Source organism: Otolemur garnettii, unplaced genomic scaffold, assembly GCF_000181295.1.
Source record: "Otolemur garnettii isolate 467f Iridium unplaced genomic scaffold, OtoGar3 scaffold00014, whole genome shotgun sequence".
NCBI lineage: Eukaryota > Metazoa > Chordata > Mammalia > Primates > Galagidae > Otolemur > Otolemur garnettii.
The window spans coordinates 25,088,739-25,101,727 of NW_003852409.1; the positions used below are offsets into that span (position 1 = coordinate 25,088,739).

Genomic DNA, 12,989 nt, shown 5'->3' on the forward strand with positions numbered 1-12,989 from the left:
GAGCTTTATAAACTCTTGTGGCTTTAACCTGCCCAGGAGGTAGATAAGCATGTGTCCTTTAGTTTGTCCTCAAATTCAACCTCTCACAAGAGGTTAAGGAACACACCCAAGGTTGGAACTGACACTCAGACCTCCAGACTTCCTGGCTTTGGAGTTGGAAGCTCAGCCTCCACCTCCCTTGTCTATCAGGAAAAACATCTGGGTTATAATGCTTGAGGATGGGATATCAAGGGGAAGTGGTGGAAGTTCGGTTCTTTAAGAAACTTTGAGCAAGACTGCATGAGACCCAGCCAGGAGCCCCTCCCATGCAGAGTCAGAGGCCCCAGCATTTCTTCACTTCTATCCTGGAGGCTCTCCTTGTATGACCTTTAGGAAAATCTATTTGCCTGAGATGCTGGACAGGAGAAAGAGTTGAGACTTCAAAATGTGTGAACACAGACACACCCAAAGAGCTGTCTCAAATACAAAGTCTTCCCCTTACCCAGTCATTTCTCCATGATCTAATGTGGCTCTCCTGCCACACTTCTGCAGACTGGACCACAAGAACAAAAAGCAAGGGGAAGTCATCTTTAAAGGCCAAAAGGTCACATAAAACATAATAAAATACAAATGTTTCCTTTAAAATTTTAATGGACAGGAAATGGTATAGAATAACTGCCAAGTCACATAAATTAACTTTTTTGTTAATGTTTGTAATCCCGGAAAGAACACACTATCAGCCCATGCAAACTGCAGGGCGTTTTCATCAGTTGTCATCTGGGCGCGTGACTGAGGGTGGGCCACGGACCCATCTTCACATGCTCCAGAAATAAAAGCGGCTGCCATGTTTAGCAGGTTTCAGATCTCCCTCAATCTCAGGGTTGGGCGCTGGTCTTGGTCTAGAGTGATAGGGATTCTCCGGGATAGGTCGGTCTGTTTTCACTTTGGTGACCTGGTAAGAGTGAAGAAAGAAAAAGCAAAGTTGGACGTCAGGCTGGGCAAGTCTGAGGCCATACACTCCACTCCTGGTGTCTCCTCTCTACCTCTGCTGCCCAGTAGCTCCCTGACTTAAAAATCACATTCAGAATCAACACTTAGGACAGCCCAGTTTACATCATTCCACGTGGTGGCAGCTAAAGATACAGAAGGGAACAAGATATCCACGGTCCTCAAGGGGTCACAGTCCAGTGAGGAAGACAGGCAAGAACGTCAACCCAGACTTCCTTCTTCCCATATTACCTACTGACCACAATGAAGGCATGAACCGCATGTTACAGGAGCAAGGACTCTGCACCTCTAAATATTGGGACATTGCTGAAGAGGAGCATTTAGCTTAACCTTGAAGTTTCAGCAGGAGTAGCCAGGAAGATGAGGGAGGAAAAGACACTCCAAGTAAACAAACAGTACATATAAAGACAGAGCGGTCAAAGGAAAGGCTACTGAAGAATGGAGGGAGATGGAGCACCTCCCCAAGCACTTGTTAGAAATAACGCTGGGCACATTATTCCACACCATTTTCACACTCCCATGAGGTCACTTTGCGGGGGGGGTGGGGGGGGGTTACTGAGGCCCCCTAGCTAACAGTGGAAGAACTAGTACACAAAGCCAGATCTGCTTCCTCCAAAGCCTGTTCTTTTCACTAGACTACCCTAGTAGACAGGGAACAAATGATGAAGGCTACAGAACGATATACAAAGGTGACTCAATGTTAACCTGATGTTACTAAAGCAGGAAAGTAAATCACATCTGTAGGCCAGAAAATGTAGAAGCTATCTTGGAGAGGTGAGACTAGAATTGGAGAGCTGAGCTCATAGGCCAGGAGAGATGACGAAGTACTGAAGTGGAACAGGGACAGAGAAACAGAAATGGTTACAGTCCCATTATCCCCGGATGTTGACAAATATCCTCATCAGAAAGCCAGCAGAAACTGTCCTCATTTTAAAGATAAAGCAACAGGCCCAGGTAAGTGGGAAGACATAAGGCCACGGTTATCAACAATCTTCTGATTATTACTTTACTAGTATGAACTCTAAGCCACCCCATATACTATAATATGACCAGATTAATCTTTCTAGATGTATGAATTCAGAAACCATTTATTATGAAGAGAGCGTTCAGGGATACAATCACACAATTGTTATAAGTACTCTATGAGGCCCTATCATCTCTAGTTCATAGATGTATACCAGAAGAATTGACTTGCTTGAGACAAAGATACACAGTAATGTCTGAGCTGGAGCCCAAGTCTTCAAGTCCAGAGTGGCTTTTTGTTTGTTTGCTTTTGAAACAGCTTCCCATCTCCCTGCCATGATTAGAGATCACTACAGGTTCCTGAAAGCTTGACAGTATTCCAAACGCCTCTAGCTGATACATGAAGCCACTTTAAGGAATTCAAGATATTTATGAAATAAATCTAGAAAAATGTTTCTCAAACTTGGAAATTATTAAGGACCCCTTTTAATAACAAATTTTTGAGGACAGAACAAAAGCAACTTCCTCTTCTGTACCATCCCCCAAAGCAGAAGGGATGTAACCAAACTAAACACTAGGTGTAGGCAAGTGACTTTGGGCAGCCCACTCATCCTTCCATTTCCTACATATAAAATGGGGCTATTAGTAGCACAGAGTGTTATTAGGATGAAGTAGGATAATATACATACAGTATCCAATGTATAGGATACTGTAGGTTCTCAATAGAGAAAATTAGTATTTATTTTTTATTAAATCATAGCTGTGTACATTAATGCAGTCATGAGGTACAGTGTGCTGGTTCTATATACAATCTGAAATATTTTCATCAAACTGGTTAACATAGCCTTCATGTCATTTTCTTAGTTATTGTGTTAAGACATTTAAAAAATATTTTTAATATTATGAGGATGATGGAATTATGGGTAAGAGAGAACAATTCTGCCTAAGAAAGTCAGAAACTTCCAAGGAAGATATAACATCTAAGCTTAGAGTAAATAATTAAGAATTCACCTGAGAATTCTTAGAGCAGAATGTAGGAGGGAAGGGTAGGTAATCCAATGGGAAAAGAAAGCAAAAGTGAATAAAGCTAAAATTTAGGCTTCATGCAATCACATTTCTAAAAAGTAACTGGATACTTAATTTAAATATAACTAAAATGATAATCCTCTTAAAGAAATACACTTTTGAAAAGAGTTAAGAGAATTTTTTTTTCATTTTACAGAATTTTAAAAATATATATTAATACAGAGATTCAGGAATAAATATGCTGTCTTAATAGCATGACTTATTAGTTATCTAAGTTTCACCACTTTCCAACTTAGAATCACAAACTTTAAAATGATTTGTTCAGTGCTTCAGAAGAAGGTATCTGATGTAAAGATAATCATGCCAGGTACAAAAAAAAAACCATGTGCTTAGCCATTACTCTACTCATGACACCAAGCTTATGACCCAACTATTAACAGATGCTATAACAAAAAGAAGGAACTAACGTTAACTTTGAACCTATGTGCCCAAACACTATGCTAGGGATTCACGTGGGCTCTCTAAAGTAATCTCACAGAAAAATAAGGCTTATTCCTGGCCCCCATTTCATAGCTGCAACAGGACAGGAAATGTAAAGCAATGTGTTAAAAATCCCATACCAATTAAGTAGTGGAACCAAGATTCAAATCTATTATCTGTCTCCACAGAAACCTTAGTTTTTCTCCTTGCAGAGAGGAGGAGAAAACTTGTGCTGCCCCAGAGGGAATGGAGGACACTGAGGCTGAAGCAGCAGGTATGGGTCAGATCACAAAGCGGCTGCATGCCAGGTATGGGGGAAATGCTTTATATTGCAAGCAATGGGAAATTACTATGAGATTTTTAAAAGAAAGTAATGTATGATTTACCTTCCACCTACACAGATCACTCCTATCATGAAGTTATAACTTTATCCTATATTCTTTAATCAAAGAATGCAGTCCTCTAAAATCCCAAACTGATACACCCACTTCTCTCAGAAATTCACGTTAAACCAAGTTAACTCCAGTAAAGATAACACAGTAAGTACATGAGAAGATGCAAAAAATATTCCAAGAGATGCTAATCTATAGGGGATGATGACTGTAGGAATTAAGAAAGAAGAGGAAGCAAAAAATAAAGACATTCAAGTTTCTACCTCTGATGTTTCAAGAGATGGTGGTTACACAACACAGGAAATACAAAAGAAAGAGAAGAAAAACATACAACTTTTAGGCATGTACTTCTAAAATCTTTAGGTATGTTCCCAAATAATATCGTATATTTGATCCTATTTCCCTCTGAATTCTGTAATACCCTCAGTAATGTTTTCAACTGATAGTGTTTCACTAACACTTTTGCTTATCCTCTTTTACTCCCTTCTGTTCTCTTATTAGCTAATTAACCCAAACCAAATCTACACATGCAGAAAGATCTATTTAAAGGAATACTTCGATTAAAAAAAGCTTCCCATCTGGATTTGTATGTAAGTACTGTCTAGTGAATCTGTTTGGTATAAATTTGGTGTTTACATAAATGTATTCAGAAACCCTCTTCTGACCACCTCCTGCCTTCATCCCAGCCCTGAGTCAGAGTGGGACTTCCAGCAGGAATCTTTTTTACCTTTGACAGTTCTCCCAGGTCAGGCCGCACCCAGCCTAGTTTGTCCAGCACACACTCGTCAAATTTTGCCTGCTGTTTGCGACAGTGACGAAATAACTGCTCTCCAGAATAATCAATGCAGGTCCAATATTCGGTAAAAGGTTCTGCACAGTGACGCTTAATCTGCCTGAGAAAGAAGTCTAGGTTAGGGGCAGTGCTTTACAAGAAAGAAAAGTGGGGAAAAGATAGGTACAGATCTCAAATACATAGCCATGTTTTTGAAAGGTAGGGGAATAACCTTATTTACATAACAACTTAAACATCCTCAAGTTGAGAACCAATAAGTAAACAAAAAAGATTTCTGAGGAACAAAATCTAATTTCCTTATGCAGCAAACAGAAAAAAGCATAGCCTAAAGCACATGTATTTCACTCAGAGGGGAATTCCTCACTTGGGACCTATTTATTCTTTTCTTTAGAGCCAATTTTAAAGATTATCAGCTTAGCAAATTTAGAAGCGAAGAAGGCATAATCTGACATAGGTATGTTGATAGACGTCAGAGGTAAGAGACAATGGCAAAAAAGGAGACAGAATTATAGAAAGTACACAAACTAACAAACAAGATCCTGGATTAGCAGAGAGGTAAACTGCCCTCCACTCCTCAAAAGCTCAAGATTCTCATCCTATTAATGCACTGAACAAAAACAATAATCTTTGTTATCAAGAAGAAAGTTAAATTACATTTGGTGCTCTCTGTTAAGCAGGGTAACATACATTTATTTTATGGCCATCAAAAATGGATGGAGAAAATGTAACTTTTATCCATATAAGGGATAAGCTTCAGTTATTTTGTAAAATTCCCCTTCTCTTATCATTCAACACTACTAGGAATAAAATAAATGCAAATTCAAACAAGAATGAAATACCATCTTTTTATGTAAAAGCCATATTTGAGGCAGTGGAATAAATTCAGAGTGCCTCCTTTCCCCAAAGGAGTAACTGAAGTGCTTACTTGCCATACTCCAGGAATCTCTCACACGAATCGTATTTAACGTGTCTCAGCAGCTGGGTATGATGACTCACGCCTGTCATCCTAGCATTCTGGGAGGCCGAGACCGAGACAGTGGTCGCTTGAGCTTATAAGTTCGAGGCCAGCCTAAGCAAGAGTGAGACCTCATCTCTAAAAATAGCCGGGTGTTGTGGAGGGCACCTGGAGTCCCAGTTACTCAGAAGGCTGAGGCAAGAGGATCGCTTGAGCCTAAGAGTTTGAGATGCTGTGAGCTATGATGCCACAGCACTCAACCCTGGATGACAAAGTGAGACTCTGTCTCAACAACAATAAAAAAGACATGTCTCTTGGCTCGGCGCCTATAGCTCAACCGGCTAAGGCACCAGCCACGTACACCTAAGGTGGCGGGTTCGAATCCCCAGCCCGGACCCGCCAAACAACAATGATGGCTGCAACCAAAAAATAGCCGGGCGTTGTGGCGGGCGCCTGTGGTCCCAGCTACTTGGGAGGCGGAGGCAGGAGACTCGCTTGAGCCCAGGAGTTGGAGATTGCTGTGAGCTGTAATGCCACGGCACTCTACCCAGGGGGACAGCTTGAGGCTCTGTCTCAAAAAAAAAAAAAAGATATGTCTCAGGAAGGAGGAATCTCAGAGATGGTCTAAGGGATGTACATAGTGAAAAGCTCTCCACTCCTGCCTGACAGCCACTCAGTTCCCCACCTGGTTATCCATCAATGTCACCAGTTTCTTAGGTACCCCTTCCAGTTATTATAAGTATATCCTGCACCCACCTAACCTCTACCTGAAAATCACTCTGGGAGAAAGCTACCACTTCCAATGCGAGTTTGTATTCCTCCAAAATGCTGCAGCAGCAGAAGCGCTGCAAACCACTAGTCTAGTAGTAGAGACACCCTGCTCTGGACCCTGTCACTCACACCTACAGACACTATCCACTATGCCTACAACAAGCAACGTCAGCAGTGAGAAATTCCTCTCATAGAGGCAGTTGGGACCTTGGGAATTTGTGAAATCCAAACACTTCCCCCTTAAAATGTACTATCTCTACTTTGCCGAAGTTCTTTTAGAAAATTAAAAAAAAAAATTATTTTTATTTTTAGATAAGAGGTTTCACTATGTTGCCCAGCCTGGTCTTAAACTTCTGGTCTCAAGTGAACCTCCCACCTCAGCCTCCAGAGCAACTAAAATTATAGGCATGAGTCACCAGACACAGCAGAAAATAAATAAATAAACATACACAATCTTGCTAGCAATCAAATCGACTTCAACTAAAGCATAACAAGGTAGCACTTTGCCATCTACCAAATGCTTAAATAATATGCATACCAGGAAACAGCGCTGAGGATAGCATAAACTGATCCAACTTTGAAAATTAAAAAAAAGCAAGAGAAGTTGAAGAGCCATAAATAATGTTGAAAGCCTTTAATAATCTCACTAAAAAATCTATGGCAAAGAATTAATTAAAAGATGAAAAAGATCTATACACAAAAGTAATCACCACAGATTTAATCTAAAAAAATCAAAATCTACTGAATGCCTACTAACAACAATTAACAATGATGTTCAATAAAAAGAATGATATGTTACGGTCGGTTTATCTACTAATGGACTATTATGCAGCCATTAAAAACTGATGGTCATAAAGACTACACAGCATTGTGAAAGAATGTTTCCAATAATCTCAAGTGAATAATGAATTTGTAACTGTACACATGCCATAATTATAACCACTAAAATATCTTTGCATGGAGACAAAGACAGCAGCAGCAAGAAAGAAGGAGAGCAGCTGCTATGCTACGGTATTTGATTTTCTCCTCCAGCGTCACTGTAGTGGACATCTGTGGTTCACTCCCTATTCTTCTGCAACACCCTTCTAATTTACCTTTGGGGAACAACCCCTCCTGGTCTCTTGGCACTGTGGTCTGGATAAAGCTAAGTCTACACCTCACTTTAGGGCTGACCAAGCAGAGCATTTTACCTGCTGAAGTACAACCGGCTCTATGACAAAGGGCTCTTTAGGTGCCCTTTCAAATTATTCATAGCAACGCTGTATAAGATAGGTATTATTTCACAATTTATAAATTAAGATTCATGGAGATTAAAGAACTTGCCAGATAATAAATAAAAATAAAAACAAAACCAAATATAATTTGAGTGTTTGCCTTGGTCTATCTGATTTCAAAATCTATACACTTCCTACTAAAATTATCCTTCCACTTTATTAGCCAGATGTTCACTTATTCATTTAAGACTACCTGGAGGTGGCTTGGCGCCAGCCACATACACCTAAGGTGGTGGGTTCAAATCCAACGCGGCCCACCGAAACAATGACGGCTGCAACCAAAAAATAGCCAGGCGTTGTGGTGGGCGCCTGTAGTCCCAGCTACTTGGGAGGCTGAGGCAGGAGACTCGCTTGAGCCCAGGAGTTGGAGGTTGCTGTGAGCTGTGATGCCTCGGCACTCTACCCAGGAGGACAGCTTGAGGCTCTGTCTCAAAAAGAATACCTGGAGACATTGATACCAAAAGATTTTTACCTGAAGAAGTCCAAAGCACACTTGTTGACCAGCTTGCCCTCCTCTAAACACCGCCTCGGATCCTTCTCTTCCCAGCGGCAGAGCATGAACTCCTTATTGGCCTTATCACACTGAGCTCCAAAGTGATGGGCTGCAGCTTTAAGCACAGCAGAACTGACTTTCACCTGGGAAAGGAAAGATGGGAGAAAGACCAGACTGTGAGACAGAAGATCACTTTCTCAACTCTACCTCATGCTGATCAAAACAAAGAGCAAAACATGGCACTGGTCTGACTTTACCAAGAAAATTAAAGACCGTCTGCAGTGGTTTAGAGATCACAAAGCTCACCTTTACAATATTTTGATTGAGCTGACATCATAATCCCCATTTGAGAGAGGACAAAAGGTAGCCCTAACAACATCTTTAGATATTTAGGTAGAGAGGCTAGAGATGTGAAGGAGAATAGAGGCTTCTGGGATCGAGGGGCAGGAAACAACTCTGGGGAGCTTTGCTCAGCTTCCACTCTAGGAAGAAAATTCCCAGTGGACTAGAGAATCATAGAAAATGAGAGACTAGAAGGGGTAAGAAAGAACATGTAGTCCAGCAAGTTATTTTAACTAATAACAAAGTACTAAAACCGGCAAATTATAAAAAATCATAACTTAGAGCATATACAAGGTTGCCAACCCTAGTACCCATGCCAACCAGTCTCCCTCCCTCACAGTCCAGCACATTTTCTTGAGAAGAAAGATGTGGTGTAGTTACAGCTAGCTCACAGAGAACTGCAAACAGTCCAGGGCCTACGGAATAGCTGCTACAGCAAGGGTCCTGCTAGTCCCTTTTCTGTACTGCCTCTTCCCAGACCAATACCATAATGTGTTAATGACTGTCATTTAAACAGAACATCTTGTCACCTCAGAGTACCATCCTCTTTACTCTTCCTTTTTCTTTCGAGACAAGAGTCTCACTTTGTTGCCCTGGGTAGAGTGCAGTACTGTCATAGCTCACAGCAACCTCAAACTCTTGGGCTCAAGTGATTCTCTTATCTCAGCCTCAAGGAGCTGGGACTACAGGCATCTGCTACAACACCCAGCTATTTTTAGAGACGAGGTCTTACTCTAGCTCAGGCTGGTCTTGAACCTGTGAGCTCAGGCAATCTACCTGCCTCAGCCTCCCAAAGTGCTAGGATTACAGACATGAGCCACCTTGCCGGCATTTACTCTGACTTTTCTTTTCTTTTTTTTTTTGAGACAGAGCCTCAAGCTGTCACCTTTGGTAGAGAACCGTGGCATCACAGCTCACAGCAACCTCAAACTCCTGGGCTCAAGCGATTCTCCTGCCTCCACCTCCCAGCTGGGACTACAGGTACCTGCCACAACGCCCGTCTATTTTTTGGTTGCAGCCGTCATTGTTGTTTGGCGGGTCCGGGCTGGATTCGAACCCGCCAGCTCAGGTGTATGTGGCTGGCGCCTTAGTCGGTTGAGCCATAGGTGCTGAGCCATACTCTTCCTTTCCAAAACTGTCTTCGCTATTCTTTTAGATGAACACCAGCCCCAATTAATTTGCATTTGAATTGCATTGAATTTAGTTATATATTAGGAGGCAACAGGCACTTTTATAATAGTGGGTCTCTGCTCGAATATCCTGTCCCCAGAGAGCCTTTCCCTAATCATTTTACATAAACTAACAGTAGTCACTCACGTGTCTACTCGTGACCACTAGAATATAAGCTCCAAGGGGGCAGGGACTTTGTTTTCAACAGAGATCTAATACTGTAAAAATGTCAATTCTCCATCTATTAAGCAATAGTAAGTAAATGTAATGTTCACTATGTACACCAAACACCCCAAATTAGCACAAGTAGCTATTGGGCATTCAGTCTGTCTGCCAATGGAGATACAACAGTTACAAAACAGATAAGAATACCTGAATTATACCTTCTCATCCCCACTTATTTATATTCAGGTAATTCTTGTCCTTCAGTTAAAATTACAGCTTCCTGTGCTCGCTTCGGCAGCACATATACTAAAACTGGAACGATACAGAGAAGATTAGCATGGCCCCTGCGCAAGGATGACACGCAAATTCGTGAAGCGTTCCATATTTTTTTTGATGGAAGTATTTCAGATTGCATATGAAGACCCCACACTGTACCCCAGAGGTGCATTGATGTGCATAGTTGCCATTCAATAAAAAAAAAAAAAAAAAATTTTCAAAATAAAAAAGATTATGTAGATCACTTGCAAAAAAAAAAAAAAATTACAGCTTCCTTCACATAGGAGCCTTGCACATTTCTTGTTTATAGCTCAGTATTTTAGCATTTCCAATACTACACTACATATAGGATTTTTTTCCACTACATTTTCAAACTGCTCACTGGTTATACATTGTATATTCTCTCTAGACATCTTACTGAACTTTTAGTTTTGATACAAAATCCAAAAAGATTAACAGAAAAACTAAACTACCATTTACAAAGAAAAACCATTTCTCTTCCTTTCTGTTATTTATGTTTTTCTTCTTATTCTTTTTTCCTATCTATTGTTCTGATCAAATCCTCCAGGACAATTCAGATGAACAGCACTAACAGTAATAACTTCGTCTTTTTGTAAGCTTTAAAGCATAATTTGGTGCAATACTTGTTATTGGCATCTGGGATATAGTTTGGCTATACCTTGCTAAGCAAGTTTTTCTAATCCTAACTGATTTTGTTTTAATGGTGTTATTTTCTCCACCCAGAAAGAATGAAATTTCTAGGCTTCCTTTTCATTAATCTATAAAGGTAAACAGAGCAGTAACATATTACCTAAACGGACCTACTGTATTTCTAAAATAATATCTTGCCTATCACAGTACTATGCTTTAATACATTAGTGGATTTAATTTGCAAAATTAAGGATTTTATGTGAGAATGGTGTATAATTTTATTTTTACACTGACACAGCTTAAGTTATTAATAAGACAAACACCAAAGGAAAGATAAGAGTAATTTATCTATACACTATAGAAAGGAGAATTATGACTAAGTCTGCTAATGTTATAACTGTTATAATTAGCAAAGCAAAGTTATGATGTAAGTGAAACTTGCCATGACAACTCTAGTAAATTTGTTCTTGTTTTATTTATTTACTTTTTTGGAGTCAGGGTCTTGTTGTGTCCCTCTGGGGTAGAATACAGTAACATCGTCATAGCTCACTGCAGCCTCTGACTCTTGGCCTCAAACAATCCTCCTGCCTCAGCCTCCCAAGTAGCACCATCATGCCCAGCTAATGTTTCCATTTTTTGTAGAGACAGGATTTCCCTCTGGCTCAAACTGGGATGCAAATAAATTCAAATTAAAGATCTGTAAACTTTTTGCATTAAAGTTTCTGAAAATAAAAGAATTTATTTAATTGAGTGGTACACATTTGCTTGCTTTATTATCTATAAACAGCCAGGAGAATAAAAATCAAAATGCAAATTTATTTTAAAACTTAATATATTTTAAAAATTAAGTTAGCTATATTGGCTTCCTTGTCAAATGCCTTGAAATATCTTAAGTGGCTGATTTAATTATTCAAATGCCCATGGCTATCAAGCCCATAAAAGCCTGTGGCATTATTTGTTTTACTTTCCTACAAACGCAGACATCTTATCAAAAGGAGGGTATACCCAGGTGGGTGAACCTGTAAAATGCCATGCCTGCCACAGGGAAGTCAAGGATGAGAGCCATTCATTGAATCTCTTTCCTAACTGATGCAAAGAGAGAGGTGCTCAAAATGATACAGTGGGTCAGGAGCAACCCCAGAACTGAAACACAGAGACTGTGACCTCCAATCAGGCTTCTTCCCTTTACGTCACCACCACTGAGGTGACAAAGAACTAGAGATGTCACCATATCCCCTCACCTGCTTCTTCACTAAGACTGATGAAATTCCAACAGAAACAACATCCTTTCACAGCTGCTTATCGTGAATACTCTCTCAAATTCATTCAGCTCTCTTTGTCTCAAAGAACACAGAATTCAACATCCTTCCTCATTTATTCTCACAAGAGCCTCACTGCACAGCAGGGTTACACAGTCTGCAGGTGCCAAAAGTAAGACAGAGAAAGTCACAGTCTGTAGCCAATCAATCTCCTAGTCCTGTTCCTGCTTCCTTAAACTGTAACTGTAATTTATATCACACCTTACATTCTCCTTAATTTATGTAAAATGGAGAATGACACTTATTTTATAGAAAGGAGGATTAATAAATACATTAAGAATTATGAACAGTGCCTAGCACATGCAAAGTACATTGTTAAGTATCCGCTGTTACTTTTATTTTTACTCAAAATTGTCAATGTGTCCAAGGAGTTTCCAGAGCAAAGCTTCTGACTACCTTTTCAATGGGAATATGCCATAACTCCTAGGTCAATTAGGTCTAAAATGTGCTTAATTTGCTCCCCAATCCTTTTTCTTCTGGCTTCCCCACTCCGAGGCCAGGTTGCAAATCTGACATTGATTCCTCCACCTTTCTTGCCTCCAATATCTAATCCATTGCTAAGTTTGATCAATTCTAGATATTAATACACTTGTTCTTTACTCTTTGTAAGCACAGTCACCAATTAGGTTTCGGGTCATCAACATCTTCCTTAATTTTTTTTAGCAGCCACTGAGATTAGTCTCCCTGCTTTCCTTTTCCTCTCTTCAATCCATTCTTCAGAGCTGCTGGAGAGCCATCTTCCTAAATGACAATTCTTATTTTACTTTGCTATTAAATTAGCAACCAAACCCTCAAAAGATTCATTCAGCCTTACTAGCAGAATAAAGCCTAAACTTCTCACTAGGCATTCAAGGCCTTCTGGACCCAAACTATCGTGCCCACAGCACTTAAAAAATACTCACAGAACCCGCTTGTGCATTTTGCCATCTCCT

At 40.1% G+C, this 12,989-nt stretch overlaps 1 protein-coding gene and 1 non-coding gene across 2 annotated transcripts in view; one reads left to right on the forward strand and one right to left on the reverse strand.

Annotated features, from left to right (window-relative positions):
* Positions 1-612: 612 nt before the first annotated feature.
* The window catches only part of NDUFA8 (NADH:ubiquinone oxidoreductase subunit A8), a 15,497-nt gene continuing 3,120 nt past the window's right edge, over positions 613-12,989 (reverse strand). The window contains exons 2-4 of the mRNA XM_003785267.2: positions 8,114-8,277; positions 4,576-4,741; positions 613-931 (exon numbers count right to left, since the gene is read on the reverse strand). Coding sequence (XP_003785315.1) covers positions 794-931; positions 4,576-4,741; positions 8,114-8,277 — 468 coding nt within the window. The 3' untranslated portion in view covers positions 613-793. The remainder of the gene's footprint in view (positions 932-4,575; positions 4,742-8,113; positions 8,278-12,989) is intronic.
* On the forward strand, positions 10,094-10,200 carry LOC111723685. The gene has a single exon (XR_002772179.1). It is a non-coding gene; the product is annotated as a U6 spliceosomal RNA (small nuclear RNA).